The sequence below is a fragment of the Cololabis saira genome, chromosome 4 (assembly GCF_033807715.1).
Source record: "Cololabis saira isolate AMF1-May2022 chromosome 4, fColSai1.1, whole genome shotgun sequence".
Lineage (NCBI taxonomy): Eukaryota > Metazoa > Chordata > Actinopteri > Beloniformes > Belonidae > Cololabis > Cololabis saira.
In genome coordinates, this window is record NC_084590.1 from 171991 (window position 1) to 193783 (window position 21793).

General features: G+C 42.2%; 1 protein-coding gene across 3 annotated transcripts in view; it reads right to left on the bottom strand.

Annotated features, from left to right (window-relative positions):
- Positions 1-738: 738 nt before the first annotated feature.
- Positions 739-21793, bottom strand: part of LOC133442199 (ATP-binding cassette sub-family G member 4-like) — a 48128-nt gene continuing 27073 nt past the window's right edge. For all 3 annotated transcript variants that reach the window (XM_061720147.1, XM_061720146.1, XM_061720148.1), the window contains 6 exons: positions 18698-18796; positions 18452-18620; positions 18238-18338; positions 6756-6914; positions 6300-6418; positions 739-2738 (listed from right to left, as the gene is read on the bottom strand). In XM_061720147.1, coding sequence (XP_061576131.1) covers positions 2513-2738; positions 6300-6418; positions 6756-6914; positions 18238-18338; positions 18452-18620; positions 18698-18796 — 873 coding nt within the window. In that variant the 3' untranslated portion in view covers positions 739-2512. The remainder of the gene's footprint in view (positions 2739-6299; positions 6419-6755; positions 6915-18237; positions 18339-18451; positions 18621-18697; positions 18797-21793) is intronic.

Sequence of the window (21793 nt, forward strand, 5' to 3'; positions counted from 1 at the left end):
CAGCTTTTGATATAATTTTGTTATATAAGGTCCATGTCATGTGTTTTCATAAACATAGAATTTAATTTTCAATGAGAGTTTTAGACTTGGCTGACCAAATATATGGACAAATAAATATATTTTAGTTGGATTTTCATCGATGGTGTTGTATTTCCTTTCGAAACAAGCGTGATTAGTATTTACACTTAAAATCTTTTTTTATTATTATTTGAAAGATTTTGAATAGGTTTTTGCTAATCGTGCTCATTAGTTGTGGTGAAATGGAAAATCATAAATCGATTTCAAGTGTGGACCTAATGTATAGGTAAATATTGTACCTTGTATCTTGCGCTGATATTAAGTTATTACAACAGACCACATTACCTAACTACCTGAAATTCATTTGACATTTAAGTTAAAGTAATGTTTATGTTTTTTGAATGTATAAGTTGGCTTCAAATCACCAGAGACTCAATTAAGTTAAAGTATAATTGGAAATTAAAAAAACTTTAGATTTGTTCAGTCCAATAACTAATCTAGTCAAATGGACACCTTTTAAATATATATATATATAATATATCTGATAAGTGTGTATATATATATATATATATATATATATATATATATATATATATATATATATATATATATATATATATATATATATAAGTGTGTATATATATATATATATATATATATATATATATATATATATATATATATATATACACTTATCAGATCCAAATGAACCTAACTAAATAAGAATTACACAACGAAAAGATTTATTCAAAACAACAAAGTGATGTTGAAACAAGCTGCATTTCTTTTTCACTTGGCTTAAAATTTTAAGGCATCCCTATACCTCCATAATTTTAAGTTGAAACAACACATTTGAGTTTACAGTGTATATAAAATATATACATACTTCTGGATGCATACAAGTTTTATTCCATTTTAAAATATTTGGTAAACATGACAATTCAGACAGCACCAATGAAGCCAAAAGAAAAAGTCACATGGGCAATACTACGTACAAACCTACTGCTTCCAGAGGATTTAAGAGGCTTTAAGTTGTAGTCAGGTGCTGCGAATAGTCAGTTCTTGGCGAATTGATCATTGGCAGATGTGCAGACCCCTATAAAAGCCAAAGTTCTGGCAGCTTGCATGTCTGGAGCATTTAGGTGTGTGCTTACATAACGCCAAAAGGGAAAGACATTAGCAATTGTCATCTGAAAAGAGTCATGGAAAACGTTAAAGATGGCTGCCATTATTCCTATACTGTAAGTGGATATCTCAAAAAATTGCTAGGTCAGACTGCATAATGGTCAAAGAAATACAGAAAAGTCTGCAAGAGCTACATCTCAGACTTAACTGTAAAGGCCTTACTGAGCTGGATAAATGTTCATGTCCATAATGGCATGATTAGAAGAGTGAAGAATGCAGATTATTGGAAGGGTGTCACTATAAAGCCTTGTCTATTTTGAGAATAAATAGACAAAACAAAATGATGGATTTATAACTGAGGTTCGCAAAACTGCTTCCGAACAAACCAGAAATAATCTGGATCAATGTCCTATAGACAGATAGAAAGCAGAGTTGCTTGGCCTCAATACTCAGCCTTGTCTTTACTAAAGTCAAACGCAGCATTTCAGCAGAAACACTTCCTACCCGCTGTGAACCACAGCAATCGGGGCATTGTGATGTAATGGTGTTATCTTAAGAAAGCTGTGTATGAGTGAAATAAAACAACCAAGTAAAAAAAGAACGCACAGAAATTCATTCACAACGATGGAAGAGACTGATAAAGTCAGACAAGTCTTTGATCATAACAGTTAATCTACAAACTAGTCGATTATGGTACTTATTATTGGCTACATTTATTTTCTTTTATTATTCATTTTTGTTCAATAAATAATAGTACACTAAAAAATTATGTTGGTGATTGTTAATCACAGTATTGGCCTATTATAAAGAACAACAAAGATCAGACAGTTTTCATTATGTTTTTACAAATAACAGTATACAACAATTAAGGCTTAATAATTTTTTGTAACTAGGATTTTAAAGATCTTAGCTTCTATTTTAGAGGTACAAAAGACTTAATTTTACTAAGAATATTATACTAAAAAAAACTATGTGATTGATAAATGATATGACTGCTTGTCAGGACACAAATGTTTTAGGACAAGAGATTGGGGTAGTGTTGAAGACAAATGTTCTAACATCAACAGAATGACAAAGTGTAAAACATAGATGCCCTGACCCTGGATCACATCAGCCTTACTCTCCAAACACTGGTATCATATACAACGCCCAGGTTTGCTGGTGTTTGTGGCTCAGTATCCCTGACATGGTCTTGATGAGGTAAAACAGTGTAGGTTGACTTATGAGATGACTCCTCACTGGCAGGAGAACAAGTTCTGAAACTGTGATCTCTCCAATTAGCAGCAAGGACTTAAATTAAATGGGACAACTTCCACGTGACACCCCATGTTGTGCATAGGGAAGAGCAACTTAAGAAGAGAAGGAAAACCTATCTCTCAGACTTGATTTTATAGCGTAATGTGAGGTAAGTGGCCAGTCGAAGCATGATGAAGAAAACACCCAGGACAATGAAATCTATGTAGAGCTTTGCATCCTCCACATCCAACATCTGAAGAACCTCTTCAGGCTGCTGGAACTTGCACACCTTCCCTGGACATTCCAGCTCTGAGCGGTTCATCCCATAGATGGACAGGATGACTCCTTCAAAGCCATACCTGTGGAGAAATTCAACATCTGAGGCAATCTTATGACTGCAAACAGCTCCACCTCTGGACTTGGAGTAACAGTTCAGCAAATATCTGATTGCCCTTTCTGCTTTGGCCCACTCTTAGTTTGGTTAAGCAAACAGGTTGTGTCCAGCAGTAAAAAAATCAGTGACATTCATTGGCAAGAAAAACTAATCCCATCAAATGTGATCTGATCTCCATTCAAGTCACAATAACAAACACAATTTGATTAAGTTGATAACACATAAACAATTACAATGTCTATTGTCTTTACTGAGCACATCCCTTTAAGCATTTACAGTACAGGAGGAGAAAGTAAAGGAATCTTTGAGTTAAGAGCTTGTTGAACCTCCTTTGGCAGCAGTGCTTCTTCAGTATCAGTATGTTCTCTCAGTAGATGTTCAGGAGGAATTCTGGTCTTCCTTCCAGAACTGCTTCAGCTCGGACACATTTATAAGAAGTCTGGTGTGAATGGCTCCTCCCAGGTCATTACTCCAACAAAGACCTAATTGGAGTTAGTAGTTTGCACACCTGAAATCCAATTTATGAAATGAGTTTTGAGGTGTGGTTTAGAGCTACTTTTATTGATAAAAGACAAACACTTGAAGTCTGCTGTTGAGAACCATCCCTAACAAAAGCAGATTTCAGAAGACATACTGCTGCTACTTAATTGAAAATGGGCTCAGATTATGATGGAATTAGTCTGTTTGTTCACTTGTTTTTCCCTCCAGCACTGTGGATTTTTTTTATGTATTCAGCAAAGACACAAACAATTATAATTTGTGTGTGTGCATTGCTGTGTTTTATTATTGTGACTTGCATAAAGACAAATTCACATTTCAAGGCAAATTAATGCACAAAACCTGATTATTCAAAGGGGTTCACATACTTTTTCATGCCACTCGATCAGACTGAACTGAATGAATTTCATAATATTTTTACAAATATACAAGTAGAAGGTAAAGAAAAATGGAATTGTGAAGGATTTAGGGGTTCATGCTAAGAAGGACCAGTATAAATGCAATGTTTGCTTTGACAATGCTGATGAAGTACAGAAAGGTCAGAAGCAGTTGCACTGTATCTTAGACGGTTCAGAAAAAGTGTGCCTTAGAGTGGAGAGGCTGGATTTGTGGCATTTCATAAGGAAGTCTTGAGTAGCGAAAAAATGTGTTGGGGGTGTATGGAAAGTATTTAGACCCCTTTAGATTTTTCACTCTTTGTTTCACTGCATCCATTTGCTAAAATCCAAAAATGTACATTTTATTTCTCATTAATGTACAATCAGCATCCCATCTTGACAGAAAAAAATTTAAATTTAGGCAAATTTATTAAAAAAATATATCACATGCTCATAAGTATTCAGACCCTTTGCTGGCATACTCATATTTAACTCACATGCTGTCCATTTCTTCTGATCCTCCTTGAGATGGCTGTGCTCTTTCATTGGAGTCCAAAAGCATTTAAATAAACTGATTGGACGTGATTAGGAAAGGCACACACCTGTCTTTTTAAGACCTTACAGCTCACAGTGCATGTATGAGCAAATGAGAATCATTTTCTGTTCAGTTGCAGGGAAAGATGACTGGTTGTAATTAAAGGAAAGACGAAATCCTAGCAGAAAACCTCCAGAGTGCTAAAGACCGTATGGCCCTTTTCCACTAGTACCACCTAAGCTCGCTTCTACCCGGCACGCCCCCGTCTTGTGCTTTTCCACTACGGGCCAAGGCGGGCCGAGCCTCGCCAAGCAGATACTTTTTCTGTAACCATTCTGCCGAGGTTCTAACCGGGCTGAGCCAGCACTATTTCTGACGTCACCACCCTCCGCGCCACTGATTGGTCGGGGGGCGGGGCCGTCACCACCCTTCACGCCACTGATTGGTCGGGGGGCCGTCAGACGTTTGAATCAGGAAGCGGGAGTCAGCGCGAGAGCGATTCGCGGCTCGCTGGGATTTTATTATAAAGCGCAAAACGTCTGTTTGGTGATCCAACTCTGAGGTGCAGATGTTCATAAACCTGGTGGCTGACGAGAGAATTAAAAAAGGGGTGTAGACGGGCTGTTTTACTCTCAGCTGATCGCGGCTCCAGCTGATTTCTGATCAGCGCCGACATGAACAAAGCGGTTGCGCAATCGAGTACGTCACAGCAGCTTCACCCCAACCTGCCCACTTCTCACCTGGCTGTGGAAAAACAAACGAGGACAAAACGGAGGCGTGACGAGCCGAGTCGGGCTGAGTAAGTACTAGTGGAAAAGCGCCATGTGGGTTCACCTTCCAAAAAGACAATGACCCTAAGCAGCTAAAATAACAAAGGAGTGGCTTCGGGACAACTCTGGGACCATTCTTGACTGGCCCAGTCAGAGCCCTGACCTAAACACAATTGAGCATCTCTCCGAGACCTGAAAATGGCTGTCCACCAACGTTCACTATCTAACCTGACAGAACTGGAGAGGATCCCCAAATCCAGTTGTGAAAAACTTTTGTTTTTCACAACTGTTGTGAGTTGTGGGATGCTGATTGTATATTATGAGAAATAAAATTAACTTTTTTGATTTTAGCAAATGGCTGCAATGAAACAGAGTAAAAAACTTAAAGGCGTCTGAATACTTTCCGTACCCAATGTATGAGGACAGCATGACAGCAGTGAGGTGTGCAGGCAGGAGGAGACTCAGGTGGAACTAAGACTGCATCAAATATCAACTTTGAGCCCTTTCTTGTTAGTCATGGTGATAGGTTGACAGTTGAAATCAGACAGAAATCTCTATGGACCATGATGTTTTCAGATTACATGAATATGTAGTGAGAGTAGGAAGCCGGTGGAAGAAAATATGGAGAGGTGAAGATATGTGTTAGAAGACAAATAGAGCTTATTCACTGCAAGACAAAATACATGTGTAAATGAAAGGGGTGCAGGCAGAATGGTGATGATGCAGGGAGTGGAGGTGATGAAGGAGCAGGAGTTTCAATATTTGTCCTAAACTGTGCAGCACAATAGGACGTGTGAAAAAAAGGTGAATAGAAGACTGCAGGAGGGGTGGAGCTGGTGAAGTGTCAGTAGTTAATTGTGATAGATGAGTAGTAGTGAGAACAAAAGGATAGGTTTACAAGATGGTAGTGAGACTCGGATTTTTATGCAGGCATCAGTACAAAGACAGGAAGCATAGCTGGAGGTGGCAAAGATGAGATGGTAAGATTTTATTTGGGGATTATGAGGATGGATAAGATTAGAAATGAACACAGAGAGGAACAGCCAGGACTACTGTAGACACCCTGGAGGCAAAGTAAGAGAAAGGCTAAATTGAGATTTGGAGGTTTGGACACAAAGAGGAGGGATAGAGAATACGCACAATGCTGTATATTGGGGATATAGCTGCCAGACAGATAAAAAAGGGCAATACCAGAGAAAAGACATCTGGATGTGGTGCAGACTGCACTGTGACAGGGCAACGGCTCTGTCACAGTGGTTGTTGCGACAAGAGGCAGAACACAGGGTGTCTGGAAGATGTTAAAATACATACAAGCATGAGAGAATGTCAGTTAGGGATGTACACACCTGATATAGGACACATAGGAGCTCCACTGCAGATATTTGGGGATTGTGTCAAAGTTGACAAAGAATCCAGAGAAAAGTAGCACCGGGACAGCTGTGACAGGTCCAACAAACGTGGCAACCTGTAGAAGAGTGCAGAAGACATAAGTAACCTGTTTTATGTGTACAACATTTTCAATTCAATTCAATTCAATTTTATTTATATAGCGTCTAATACAACAGAGTTGTCTCTAGACGCTTTACAGAGACCCATACCCAGAACATGACCCCCGAGCAGTTATTACATAAACAATGGCAGGTAAAAACTCCCCTAGTGGGAGAAAAACCTTAAGCCAAACAGTGGCAAAGAAAAACTCCCCTTTAGGAGGGAAGAAACCTTGAGCAGGACCAGGCTCATCAGGGGGGACCCTCCTGCCGAGCCTGGCAACATGAGCCAGAACATCTGGTGAACACACAAACCTGGAGTGATGTGGAAGCAGCACCAACCAGCAAGCCCAGCGACTGCGCTACCAAGGCGGTACAGATGGATAGCGCAATGAAGAGGAGGTAACGGGTGGCCTCAGGAGGCTGCTCTGTCATCCAGTACACTATGCTGCAGTACATGATGGGGCAGATCACCTACAAAAAAATTAATTAACTATCTTTAAAATTGCAGAGAATAGAAGATAAGAACGATATGCACAGCAGGATTTACCCCAAATTATTAAACTGTCCTGACAAACAAATCATTTGGAACTACTACATTATAAGCTATGAACTTGCTGAGGCTGGCTTGCTGATTGGGTAACGTATTGCGTCATGCATCGCCTGACTTTTTTGACTAAACTTAGATTGTTTTCTGGTAAAATAATACTATATCTGGTAAATTTCTGTCTTTGTTTCAACACTCGCACATTTTTCTCTTCCATAACTTTCATTGTCACCAATCACCGATACATTTTCTGTCTGTTAGCCTCTTAGCATGGCCTCCCCTTCTCCCACAGTTTCACCTCTTTGCTGCTCAGTGTGTGAAATGTTTAGCTATTCCTCAGCCTCCTTTAGCGAAGACGGTAAGTGCTTGAAGTGTAGTTTATTTGCAGGACTGGAGACGAAGCTCAGTCAGTTAGAGGTCCGGTTCTGCCAACCTGACCATAGTCCGATAGACTCATCAGCTAACCAGGCTAAGTTAGCGGCGGCCCGGCCTGTAGTAGCTGCTGTTAGCTGCTCCCCTGCAGCTCCCGAGCAGCCGGCCAGTCAGGGCGGAACACCACCACCCGCTTCATGTGTCTAACCGTTTTTCCCCACTCAGCGACACACCCGTTGAGAAACCGACCCTGGTGATTGGCGACTCCATAGTCAGGCATGTGAGGCCGACTCCAGCGACCATAGTAAGGTGCATCCCGGGGGCCAGAGCGGGCGACATTGAAGCACTATTATAATGCAAACCATTAAATATCAAATATTTCGCCAGGCCTGGCTTGCATGCCAAATTTGGTGACTTTTGGGGCACGTTTAGGGGGGCAAAAAGGCCCTCCTTTCGTCAGAAGAATAAAGAAAGAATTCCTACAGATACAATAGGGCCTTCGCACTGTAAGTGCGAAGGCCCTAATTATTAGGCACAGAGACATAGAGAGGCGTGGGTGGTGTCATCAGACTCTGTATTGAGTCCTTGAACTTCATTGGCCTCAATTAGCCCCGCCCCTTTTTCTGATTGGTTGTCCCTATTTTCTGTTATAACTTTTTAATGGTTTGACATACAGTCGTGGGTGGTGTCATTGGACTCGTTTTTGAGTACTTGACCTTCATTGGTGCAAATTAGCCCCGCCCCTTCTTCTGATTGGTCGATATTTTATAGTTCCTATTTTCTGCCATAACTTTTGAATTGTTTGACAAAGAGTCGTGGGTGTCATCGGACTTAGTGTTGAGTCATTGACCTTAATTGGTGCAAATTGCACACGCAAGGGCCCGTTCATCGCTGCTTGCAGCTTTGATGATAATTATAACAGTAACAGCAACAACTAAATATCTATCTAAATATCTAAACATAGTATTTTGGCTCCCTGCTAATGTCGGCTATGAGCGGTGTCCTCCTGCTCACAGATGCCCCCTGGTGGTTGTTTGGCTACACTGCAGCCTCTGATGACCCCCCCCCGTCCTCCCCCCTCGAACAAAAGACGTGATTCACACGTGAGATCACGTGAGAATCATGCGTGAGTGGCGTCGCATGAAACACCGACCATCTGTAGAGCTGTTTAGTTTTACTTTGCTGTATGTAACAGGTTTGTCAGCACTCGTTTACTCATTGAGCCAGTTCTCTGTCATACTACTACTACTACTGCTGTCATTTAGCATACGCTTTTATCCGAAGCGACTTACATCTGAGAGAACACAAGCATAAAAGCACCTAGGAGGGTACAGCCTGATGAGTGCTGGTCAGACTTCTGAGAGTCCAGTTGGACAGAGGTGCTGCCATGCTAGTACTAGAATTTTTGTTATGGATCGTTTTCCCTGAACCCAAGCGCAAAACACCAAACAGGGTTAACTTAAGCCAAAAAACGTGGCGTGGTTTAATGAAAACACAAAAAAAAACACAGGTAATGGCAACAAAGCTTCCCAAGTTAAAGTTTAACAAAACGAACCAGCACTGAACAACTCGCAACCCCGCTCTTTAACCTTTCCTCCTGATGAGCTGACGAGCTGCAGGTGTTATGGCAAACCAAGCCATAAGGGCCATAAATAGGGCTTGAAGTAACGCACTGCCAAAAAAAGGGCGTAAAAAATGCCGTTTTGAGCACAAAAAATGCCATAAAAAGCTGCGTTTTAAACGAGTCGCGTAAAAAAAACGCGTTTCCCTCGGTCCTTAAACGTTCATGAACGCGCGTAAAAAGCGCGCGTCTTGTGCAACTACCACGCGTGAATAAAGCGGCATTTTCGTTCAAACTTAAGATCCCTCCCCCTTAATTTTTTCCAGCCACTAAAAGCGAACTGTAAGGAGCCAATGAGAAAGGAATCAGAGTCGGAATCAGAGGAATCAGCTCGTCTGCTTGGTTCTCTATGCAGAGATTTTCTTTCTCTTTCATCCAGAATAAACTGATCCATGTTAAACTGCTGACGCATTTAATGGATAGTTGTGATGCCTTTGGTGAAAATCCACAATTTAAATAATAATGAAAATAAAGAAATATGCATTCAATGAGGTGGTTTTTATTTTTTGCAAGATAAAGTGTAGAACGGACCAACACCTTTCTCAAACCAATCTTTGTAAAAGAACAGTTTTTGTTTCATCAGAATTAGGGATGCCCTAATTCTGATGAAACAAGTATATGAGAGCAGTATCGGCCCCCGATACCGATACCAGTATCGGTATCGGGGGCCGATACTGCTCTCATATACTCGTACTCGCAAAAATTCTCCGATACCACGCACTGATACTTCATTGTTGTTGTAGTTACTGGTTAGCGCCGCTAGGGGGAGATGTTGAGCCGTCCATGTTTCAGTAAATTCTATCTTCCTTAATTATACAAACTGGATGGTTGAGTATTACCCTTACTCACAGGGAACTTTATTAAACACTACGGCTGCAACTAACGACTATTTAAATAGTTGACTAGTCACCGACTATTGAAACGATTAGTCGACTTATCGGATAATTATTATTTTTTTTTTAATTTAGTATAAAGTTGCTTTAATTATGTGGCAAATGATAATAAACACAAGAAAGATAGCACTAGAGCCCTGCTATAGCGGGACTGTTTTCTTCATCCTGCTCCCGCTGAATTTCTGACCATTACAGCCCGCAACCTGTGTGTTACACTCCCGTCCCTCCCGCAAAATTCTGAGAATTCATGCCCGCACGGCGCACAATAATAGAGATGCATTGTTTTAGTGTCTTCTCCTGTTCTGCAAGAGAAAAGTCCAGACAAATCTATCTGATTTGATGTTAACATGATCATTGTGGAGCTTGATGGATAATTGACAGTTCATAGGCACCTGACTGAAAGTTAGATGCAAATCCATCATTGTCATCAGCGCACAAGCCTTTTTTCGCCTTTCACGCTGCATCAATTATGTCAATTATGATTGATTGCATTTTTAGCCTAGTTATTTTTGTAGTAGAAGTATCGGATCGGTACTCGGTATTGGCGAGTACACAAATTAAAATACTCGTACTCGGTATGAAAAAAATGGTATCGGGGCATCCCTAATCACAATGCATCTGATGTTCCAAATCGGGACTGAATGTGTTGAAAAATCGTGTTGAAAATTATGTTTCCAGTATTGCAGTCATCTAACTGGAACATAATCCCACCAAAATCTTTAAAAGCTTTTATGAGGAAAATTATACCAGTGTGAAAACATGTGACACTCCTGCAGATACAGATCAACCTCTACGTAAGCTTTAGTACATAAATAGAGCAGTTTAAACATAAATACTCACATTAGTCAGGTACACACACTTCTCCAAACAGGAAAAATCCACACAGTTCTACACAGCTTCTCAGCAGACAGACTGATCAGACTTCCCACTACGGAACATTCTGCACCTCGGTAACAGCACACAATCAGTGAACGAACTGGAACTATAAGCTAAACTCTAGGGCTTTCCTACACAGCCGCCCCCAAAAGTCTGTTTAGAGCTTTTGAACATAAGCAGGAAAGCCAATTAGGGGTCCTCTGTATCAGGTAAATTCGGGAGCTGCACCAGTCGGGACACAGGGCACAAATAGGTCTTGTCCTTCACCTGCACATCCGCGGTGCGTCTGTGTGACCTTCCTTACAGGCCATAGTGCCCGAGGAAGTTATGGGTCAACGATGAGGACCACCTGGTCAACAGACAGTTCCTTCCCATCCTTCCTCCACTTCTTCCTATTTTGCAGACCTGGCAAGTAACGCCGAATGAAGGTGGACAAAAAATGGTCGGCCAGCACTTGACTGTGCCTCCAACGATGTTTGCCAAGGAGGTCACTTGAGTCATAGACGGCTTGTGGTAGGGATGAATCCCGGCATCCCATGATGAGGATATTTGGAGTGATGGGATCTGGGTCTGCAACATCCGAGGAGGGATAGTCCAATGGCTTTGCATTCATGATGCCCTAAACTTCGATGAGGACCGTGCGAAGGACGGTCTCAGATACCGTCTGATCCTTCAGGATAACCCTAAGGGCGGTCTTCATAGACTTAATCTCCCTCTCCCAAGTCCCACCAAAATGAGGTGCACTTGGTGGATTAAAGCAGAATCTAATCTTCTGCTTGGCCAACTGGTCCCTCAGTCTCGGTGCCATCTCGGTAAAGGTGTCCTGCAGCTCCTATCTCCTCCAACAAAATTGGTACCAATATCACAGAGAAGCTCAAATGGTGTACCACGACGTGAGATGAAGCATCTCAGGGACATGAGGAAGGCGTCAAGAGTCCAAACTCTCAAGGAGGTCAAGGTGAATGCAGCGTGTAGTCATGCACTTGTATAGAATCCCCCATCTCTTCTCATTCCAGCGCCCTATTTTAATGTGGAATGGGCCGAAGCAGTCCACTCCTGTAGAATAGAATGGTGGCTTGTACAGGCGTAAGCGTGAGGGCGGAAGGTCAGCCATCTTAGGCACTTTGCTCGCCAAAGCTGACATTCTTGGCAGTAGTGCTGATGCTTCCTGATCACTTCCCTTTCACTTAGAACCCAGTACTTCCGCCGGAGATCGGCAAGCACTCGCTCTGGCCCAGGGTGGAGAAGAGCCTGATCATAATCTTGGATGAGCAGCTTCGTCAAGGGATGATTGGGTGGATAGCGTCCATATCCAAATTATCTGCTCTGCGAAGTCGACCGCCGACTCTGAGGAGACCTATAGCCTTGTCATACTCTGGGGCTAGAGAACTCAAGCGACTGTCAGATGGAAGAGGCCGGTTGGACTTGATCTCATTTGGGAATGAGTCCAGCTGGGCTTGGACAAGGAAGGCCTTCTCCGCGTTCAGGTAGTCAGCCGCATCACAAGGCTCCTCTGTCATCTGGGAGTCAGCTGCCCCGTGAAGGGACCTGGCTGTTACTTCGACAAGCTCTTTCCATGAAGAAAGGTCTGCTATAGCAGGGAGCTGTTCGCTGTTGTGTGATTCTGGACCAACAGAGCGCATCGTAGGCCACTGATCTTCAGGTAAGTAGAGGAATTCCGGACCTTCATTCCAACGATGTGGTTGTGCCAACGCCTCCAGTGTCAACCCTCGAGTCATCTGCTGGGTTTGTGGCAGAGGTCAAGTACCTCCAAGTGTCAGGCTCAGTCAGGTTTTGGATCTCTGCGACTCGTGTTCCCACGAATACCTTGTACCTGCAGGACTCCAACTTAGTCCAGTAAAGGACAGTGGTAGAGTCGGACCACAGGAAAACCCGCTGGATGGGCACAGTGAGCTCAGTTTGGAGTACATCGGCGAGCTGAGCACCTGTAAGGGCAGCGCTCAACTCAAGGCGGGGCATTGATAGCTGCTTCCTAGGGGCCATCCGAGACCTGGAAAGCACAAAGGAAACCTGGACTTGCTGCTGGTCATCCATAGTCCTCATGTAAGCAACCGAGCCATATGCTCGCTCCTAGCATCGCAAAAGATATGAAGCTCTCCGATTGCGGTAGAGGGGTCTGAGCATTGAGCTGCTGACACTCCAGATCAGTGTTGTTGTCTTCTAGGACCTGGCACTGTAACTCCTCGAGCTCCAGGCAATGGATATTCTCCTGCAGGATAGCTTCCTGGACTCGTGACAGAGCATGACAGGGATTTGCACTCGCGGATGAGCGGACAGAGCCAAGGAGGGGGCCAAGACCAGCATTGAGGGCAGACCGGGTGGTCGAGTGGCGTGAGGGCCCACTCCTCTCAGATGGGGCTCTAGCCTCGCTAGCCTGCTGTCCGGGTGCTTGTGACCGATGTGTGGGCTCACTCCTCACAGATGTGGACCTCATCTCCCTAGCCTGGCTTCCGGAATGCGTGCGCTAGATCTTTAGGAGATTCATCTGGTTGTTGAGGTCCATAGCCCACCACAAAGGAGAATATCAATTGTGCGAACATTGCAAATGAGGAGCACATGTCTAACTCAGCCAGTACATGCAGGCTAACACAGCTAATATAGCTAATTCACTGTAACTAATTTACCGTTACTGAAACTCCGGCAGATACAGATCGACCTCTACATAAGCTTTAGTACATAAATAGAGCAGTTTAAACATAAATACTCACATTAGTCAGGTACACACTTCTCCAAACAGAAGAAATCCACACAGCTCTACACAGCTTCTCAGCAGACAGACTGATCAGACTTCCCACTCCGGAACATTCTGCACCTCTTAAAGGGCCGGTAACAGCACACAATCAGTGAACGAACTGAAACTATAAGCTGAACTCTAGGGCTTTCCTACAAATTTTATCAGATATATGCAATGAAAAAGCTGGATAAACGTCAGCGTCAACCACAATGTTTATGATATTGATTCGACTAAACAAGCTGAGATAGACTCCATTTTAGAGAGAAGAATACATCCAAATATAGATAAATCTCTGAAGCCAGCCGTTGAAAACAACTTTACTTTTCTGGATTTTAGTTTATATACATATATAAAACGCACACATGCATATGTTGCTATAAAAACATCAAATGAGGTGCTCAGTGTGGAGAAAACATATGCATGTGTGCGTTTTATATATGTACATAAACTAAAATCCCGAAAAGTAAAGTTGTTTTCAACGGCTGGCTTCAGAGATTTATCTATATTTGGATGTATTCTTCTCACTAAAATGGAGTCCATCTCAGCTTGTTTAATCGAATCAATATCATAAACACTGCTGTTGACGCTGACGTTTATCCAGCTTTTTCATCGCATATATCTGATAAAATCGATAAGACAAGTTAGATTTCACTTGGAGAAGCATGAATGGGGGTTATCATATTTTACCCCCTACAAGATCCATAAAACTGCACAAGATGCATTCCGTCATACACCCATGTCAACACTGGCATAATTTTCCTCATAAAAAGCTTTTAAAGATTTTGGTGGGATTATGTTCCAGTTAGATGACTGCAATACTGGAAACACATCCAGTCCCAATTTGGAACATCAGATGCATTCTGATGAAACAAAAAACGTTCTTTTACAAAAATTGGTTGGAGAAAGGTAGTACAGTAGGCTGGAAAAAATTAACGGGGAGGGATCTTAAGTTTGAACGAAAACGTCGCTTTTTACGTGCCGCTTTCATGCGCATTCATGACTCGTATAAAATGCCCCTTGCATTATTTGTGCTCAAAATAACGTTTTTTACGCCCTTTTTTTCGGCAGAGCGTTCATTCAAGTCCAGTTTTTGGCCCTTATGGCTTGCCACATCCATCGCCGGCTCGTGCTCGTCACTGCGTGCGCAGCTCCTCTTGGCCACACCCCGCGCCGACTCCGCACTCCCAGCGTGACTGGGCTGCGGAGGAAAGCCCCCGCCAGGCCAAGCCCTCACAATTTTTTAATTTTCTATTTTAAAGTGTTCCCTTCCCATCCAACACAACAGCCCCTTAATACAAAAATGATCATAAGATAATTTTTGATCATCTTGTATGCATGCAGCTTACTCAGTGCTGAGTTGTGCAAAAATCTTCTAACTAATTCTGATGAGCAGAGAAGTTTACTAGATGCAGAAATGCTCCTTAAAGAGCTTCGTCTTTAGCTTGCTCTTAAAAGTAGGTACAGACCCTGCAGATCGAACAGAGTTTGTTAGGTCATTCTACCATCGGGGAAGAATGGAGGAGAAGAGTCTAGCTACTGATTTCACGCCTCTTTGTGGTGGAAGCTCTTAGTTGATCTACTCTGAGATCAGAAACTCTGAGTTTTCGGTTCCAGAACAGCAGATTTGAGTTAATTTACTCAACTCAACTGAGTTAATTTACCCCCCCCCCCCCATATGTATGCATATATATATATATGCATATATAAAACTATGGTGATGTTGAATGTGATCGATTTCAATATTATGAATGGTGTCTTGAAACTGAAATGGTTAAAATCTTTCCTTACAAATAGACATTCCATCTGGTTTATTGTTCCTAATATGATTTTCCAAAAAATGGGTGGAATAGACTAGAATAATATTATTTTGTTGAAGACAAGAATTTTGACTTTGTCCTTAATAATTTGGTGTTATTGGGAAAGTTCTTCATTCATAAATGTAGATTTTTTTAAGACCAAACCATGTTTGACCCATTAGAGAAATGAGCTAAAGCTCTTGAGTAAGTCCTTAAGTCTTGTTAAAGAAAAGAAAGCCCTTAAACTGTTTTCTTTACTTGAAAGATATGATTTAATATAAGATGGCCCTTGTTAGGTATTTTTTATTTAATTTTTATTTTATGTTGTACAATAATTAGATTCTCAGTGTATATACTGATGTTGCTCAACCCAAGGCAAAATTTTGTAATTCTGATATGACTTTTATGTGCTTTGTTTGTTTGTATCTATCTTTCAATAAAAAAAAATATATATATTCTGGTGTAAAATTAAAGTGAAGTTAAAGTGAGTTAACAAGGGGGAAGTTAACCTGCATGGGGAACTTTCTCCAGCTGAGAGCAGCAGTGCCAGCTGGGATCAGACCGGGAACAGCGCCACTAGCGGCCAGAGCGAGAACTGCAGGTAACGTACACGTTCAGTTTCTTTTTGAGAACGTGCCTGTCGACGCGCCAAATGAACGCAGGATACGCGTGACGTCACGCGTACGCGTTCTGAACGGCAACTGTAGACGCGGCTTTAAGGTAAGATATCAAATCACCCTACCCTCTTATAAATCTGTTTAAGGGAAATATTTGACTTTTTTTACTCTCTCTCTTTCTGTCTTCTGTGCCGTCCCTCTCCTTTTTGCATTTGGACTTTAACTGTTTGAAGTTAAACTCGGATGTCCCTGTGATATTGTTGCACTGACATAGTGAAAAAAGTGAACAGAATGAGTTAAATTGCGTTTGTTAGATATGCTTTTTCTGCTCTCTAACTCTGCCGCTTGCTGTCCGTCGTGCAGAAAACGGATGTGTATTGCGTAAAGGCCCATTGGGGGGGCACATAATAACCAGCGATGTAAATGCTTAATATGAGTTTGCCATCAACGATCACAGCAAACCAGTTTCAATTACACAACATCCATCCATCCATTATCTATACCTGCTTTATCCCTTGCGGGGTCACGGGGGTCTGCTGGAGCCTATCCCAGCTCATTTTAGGTGAGAGGCAGGGGTTACACCCTGGACAGGTCACCAGTCCATCACAGGGCCACATATAAACACACAAACCATGCTCACAATCACACTCACGCTCACACCTATGGGCAATTTAGAATCACCAATTAACCTAATATGCATGTTTTTGGACTGTGGGAGGAAGCCGGAGTACCCGGAGAGAACCCACGAAAGCACGGGGAGAACATGCAAACTCCACACAGAAAGGCCCCTGCCGGGCCTGGGAGTCGAACCGGGGACCTTCTTGCTGTGAGGCAACAGTGCTAACCACCAAGCCACCGTGCTGCGCAATCTCTTTTTAATACACACACACACAAGTGTATTGTGCACCCAAACTGCAAAAAAAAACAAAAAACAACGACGTACAGGCCACGTCTCTCCCTCCCTCCCTCCCTCGCCCTCTCCATCTCTCTCTCATACAACGCATACACATACAAATGTGAACAGTGAATCTCCAAATTTAATTTGACGAAATTAGACAGACCCAAACATTCCACATTTGCGTAATAATAAACGCCAAGGCTGGCGCCATGAAGTCAATTAAATGCATGTCTCACCTTTAGAAGAGTTGCACATCTTAATTTTCCTATTTCACCATAGATCACACTTTGGGAAGCCTTCTTTATATTTTAGCGTTATTTCCGCGTAGATAAGAGTGAGTTTGATGCTCCTTAACAAGTTTTGTCCGCGGATCAACATCAACCCAGCTCCCCCAACCCCTTGCTCCCTGATTGGCTGATTTATAGTTCCGCGTCACACCAACGCAGAACCGACGGCGTAGGGTACGCGGCGACGCACACCGCACCGCGACCCTACGCCGTCGATTTAACGCAGAACCATAATTCAGGCGAAGCTGCAGTCTGTCTGCGCTGATCACAGACACACCGGGTCGGAGCGGATTGGGTCATGATGTTTAACCTGTGTTTTGTGATTAATAAGCATGGGTTTTAATTAAATGTAATTTACGAAGGATGATTTCACGTTCAATAAGATAAGTAATCAATAAAATACAAAGTTTGGCACAAAGGCTTGGCCTGCTTGTGGGCGAGTGGAGGGGGGCACATTAAAAGAAGGTGGCAAGATATAAGGCGAAGAACTAAAGAAAAAGTATAAAAGTAATAAAACTTGTGCAACCATTTTTAAAATAGCATGCAGCAGAATAAAGACTCTCTCTCTGCGTATTCTTTGATTTTGGATGTCGCCTCCTTGCCACAATAACAGCAGCAGCAGATTAGCACCTTCCTTATTAAACAGATGCAATCACAATACGCGCAATTACTTTCAGGCTTGGTAAATATCATTGCGTGTGGTAAATTACCCTATTTGCATCTTCCCCTCCCAGTATTTAGCGATTTCTGGCAGGTACGCCCCATATTGATTATTCATCAGGGCAAAAGTACCAAATTAATTGCGTGTGCTATTTTGTGCATTTGAGAGGCGCAGTCCTCTTTGCACGCTGTTAGTAGATCAGCTGGCACTTTGGTTTGCGGGTGCTGTCAAGTTTGCACACGTTTTTACACATGCAAACCTTTAGTAAATCAGGCCCTCAGAGTTTTTTACTAAACCTGCTTTGTGAAACGGACCCCAGGTGTGTTTCACTGGCTGAGCGGAGCTGTCAAGAGGGAGTGTATCTCTGGATGAAGCAGTGAAGGTAGGCAGGAGCTGTCTGGGTAATTGTTTGGTAAGCCAAGGGCTTTTGGCTTACCAAAACTTACCAACGCTGTCCTAAAGCTATCTGCTCACCTGGAATGGAATATCAGCCACGGTTTTGGCCAGGTAGTAGGCCTTCAGGCTGTACCAGTAGTTAAGATGCTCCCTCAGGAACACATTCATCTCCAGAGGAACTGCCAGACAGTGTTAAACATTTACAAACAGAGTACAGTATGGACATACAGAATGGCACTAGTTATCACAAGAGGCAACAAATATGAGTCCAATGTCTTCATGGTCAACTTACAGGTTAACACAGTTGGCATAAGTGCTCCAAACATGAGGAAGAGCATAGAGAAGAAGAGAAATCCAGTGTTGTTAAACACCTTGCTGGCATCATTGCCAATGTTCAGATAGAGCAAACCTATTAACACACCTATGGCGATGTGGGACATCAATCTGAGGTGGGTCAACACCTGGGAACATGGGAGCAGGTGAAAAATATTAAACATTTCAGGCTCATATGTTTTCAATCAGTAATGTTCTCACCTACCTGATCTCGACATATCGTTATGAAAGTTCTCTTGAAGAGGATACAGAACTGCACAAGGGTATTTGTGGCAAAGGTGTGACTCTCTATCTGTCCAGAATCCTAAGGGAGATAGAAGATCATGTCATCATCATCATTGTCTTCGTCCTCCTCCTCCTCATCATGACCACATCATTAGTAAAAGCATCATCAGCGTGATCATCACCATGAAAAATGTTTGACCATCATCATCACCATCATGATGCTTCTGCTATGATGATGATAAAGACCATCATCACTATCATCTTCATAGTGGAGAAGCTTAATCATTATTGTATTGATCCAAAAGATTCTTGAATGAAAACAATTCCAAAAAAGATTTTGTCAGGGTTTGACATTTCCTGTTTTATTTTCAAGCCCATGGCTGCGTCCGAAATTCCATACTTCCACCCTAATGAGTATGCAAAAACAGTATGTGAGACTTTTGTAGTGCGTCCGAAACATTAGTACGTACTTAATAGTATGCGCTACCCATACTCATTCCGGAGAAATTTATTAGTATGGATTGATGGACACTAGCTAAGCAGAAACTTCCCACAATGCAATGCAGCAGTGTTTGGTTGCTAAGTGCTGCGCAGATACGTATATGTCATAACTATAATATTAATTATAATAATATTATTATATAATATTAATATTATAATAATCGTATATAATAATATTATATAATGTCATCTTGTTTCGGACAGTATAAACGGGGACATGGGGGCTGAGACCCCGCCTGTAATCTGATAGGCCCCAGAAGTGCCCCTGTTCTGTCAATCAATGGGCAAGCTGAGAATTTGATTATCATTGCTGCAGTTCCACCCCCAAACTGTTGGTGGCAGTGCGCCTGTTGCGTCAATACAACTGAATAGAAGAAGAAACAGCTCGGTGCACTCTAGGTGGGACAAACAGATTATGGTAGATGTTATTGGAGAGTTTGATTTGGAGGGAGGGTTTACTTCCTTTTAAAATATTAGTGGTGGGCTGAATGTAACGTAAGGATTGCGTTTTCATTTTGCTTCCAAAGAAAGAGGATGATGTTAAATTCTTCTAGTCAGCGGCGACCACATTGAACTTCGAACTACACGGCAACGTGCTTTGGTGAGTGAAATGCTCTTGCTGATTTTGTACAGTTAAGTTTAGGTTTGTATTAAACTATACTGTAACTAGCCAACATTAAAACTGTTGGCTTATAAAATTACCAACTGCACTTGTTAGCTCAGCTGCAGCTCGTCAGCTCATCTATGGGAGAAGTTAAAGAGCGGGGCTGCAAGTAGCTCGAGGCGTGTTCATTTTGTTTGTTTGTTTGTTTAGTTGTTTGCTTGTTGCTGTGTGCCTGGTGATTTTCTAGTTCCCCATGAGGAGGGTTCCTTTTTGAGTAAGGAGTTTTTTTTGTACACATCTCTGTGGATTCCCTGTGGGAGTTTTTTGGTTTACAATTAAACTATGCCATGTTTTGGCGTAGTTTAATTGTAAACCAAAGTTTATCCCTGTCTGGTGTCGTGCTCTTGGGTTCAAAGAAAGAAATCCATAACAATGAAGTTGCAATTTGGTTGGTAGGATAGCACTTTGACCTGATTGTTCAAAGATTAAGAGAATCATGTTAACACCAATTGATGTCCAGTCAAGCAGCGCTATTTCTGGATTTGGGAAACACTACATTACAGTAAATCCCGTGTACAAATGACAGCGAAACTGAAAAAAAAAAACATTTCGACTTTTGTTGTTTTCTTTCAGTTTGATGTTACACATTATCAATGATATGTGAAATGATGTTCGTCAGTGCAGCTAATTGTTACCTAGGCTGATTGGGTAACGTATTGCGTCGCGCATCACGTCACCTCCTGGTGTTACGGTCTGATGCCGTTGCACGGCGTTGCTGGCTCTGATCTCTCCAGACATTTTTGTCTAAACTTAAGATTGTTTTCTGGTAAAATAATACTATATCTGGTAAATTTCTGTCTTTATTTCAACACTCGCACATTTTACTCTTCCATAACTTTCATTGTCACCAATCACCGATACATTTTCTGTCTCTTAGCCTCTGTTAGCCTCTTAGCATGGCCCCACCTTCTCCCACCGTTTCAACTCTTTGCTGTTCAGTGTGTGAAATGTTTAGCTATTCCTCTGCCTCCTTTAGCAAAGACGGTAAGTGCTTGAAGTGTAGTTTATGTGCAGGACTGGAGGCGAGGCTCAGTCAGTTAGAGGTGCGGTTCCGCCAACTAGACCATAGTCCGGTAGACTTGTTACCTAGTCAGGCTAAGTTAGCGGCGGACCGGCCTGTAGTAGCTGCTGTTAGCCGCTCCCCTGCAGCTCCCGAGCAGCCGGCCAGGCAGGGCGGCTGGGTGACGGTTCGGAGGAAGCGTAGTCCTAAAAGGCACACGGAACACCACCACTCGCTTCATGTGTCTAACCGTTTTTCCCCACTCAGCAACACACCCGTTGAGAAGCCGACCCTGGTGATTGGCGAACCGAAAAATTAGATGCAGACTACTAAATATACTATCATTAAGCTCCAAGTCTCTGTTAGTAAACGATATAATTACAGAGAGCAGGAGTGATATTTTCTGTTTAACAGAAACATGGCTATAGGAGGAAAAGTATGTTAGTTTGAATGAATCAACTCCGCCCGGCTACTTTAATCATCATTATCCTAGAAGCACGGGTCAAGGTGGAGGAGTCGCAGCAATTTATAACTCCAGTCTCCAAACAAAAACTGAACCTAAGTGCAATTATAATACATTTGAAATTCTCACGCTTAGTCTGAAATTCCCGAGCTGGAAATCAGAGAAGTCAGTTTTGTTAGTGGTAGTGTACCGACCCCCTTCTGGTGCTTATCTAGAGTTTCTGTCTGGATTTTCAGATTTCCTATCTGGATTATTGATCAGTATAGATAAATTCATCATAGTGGGTGACTTTAATATTCATATGGATGTTGAAAGCGATAATATTAAATTAGCTTTCAATTCTCTTCTACAATCAATGGATATCTCACAAAAAGTGGATAAACCAAAGCACTGTTTTAATCATAATCTCGATCTCGTTCTCACCTACGGTGTTGAAACTGATGATCTG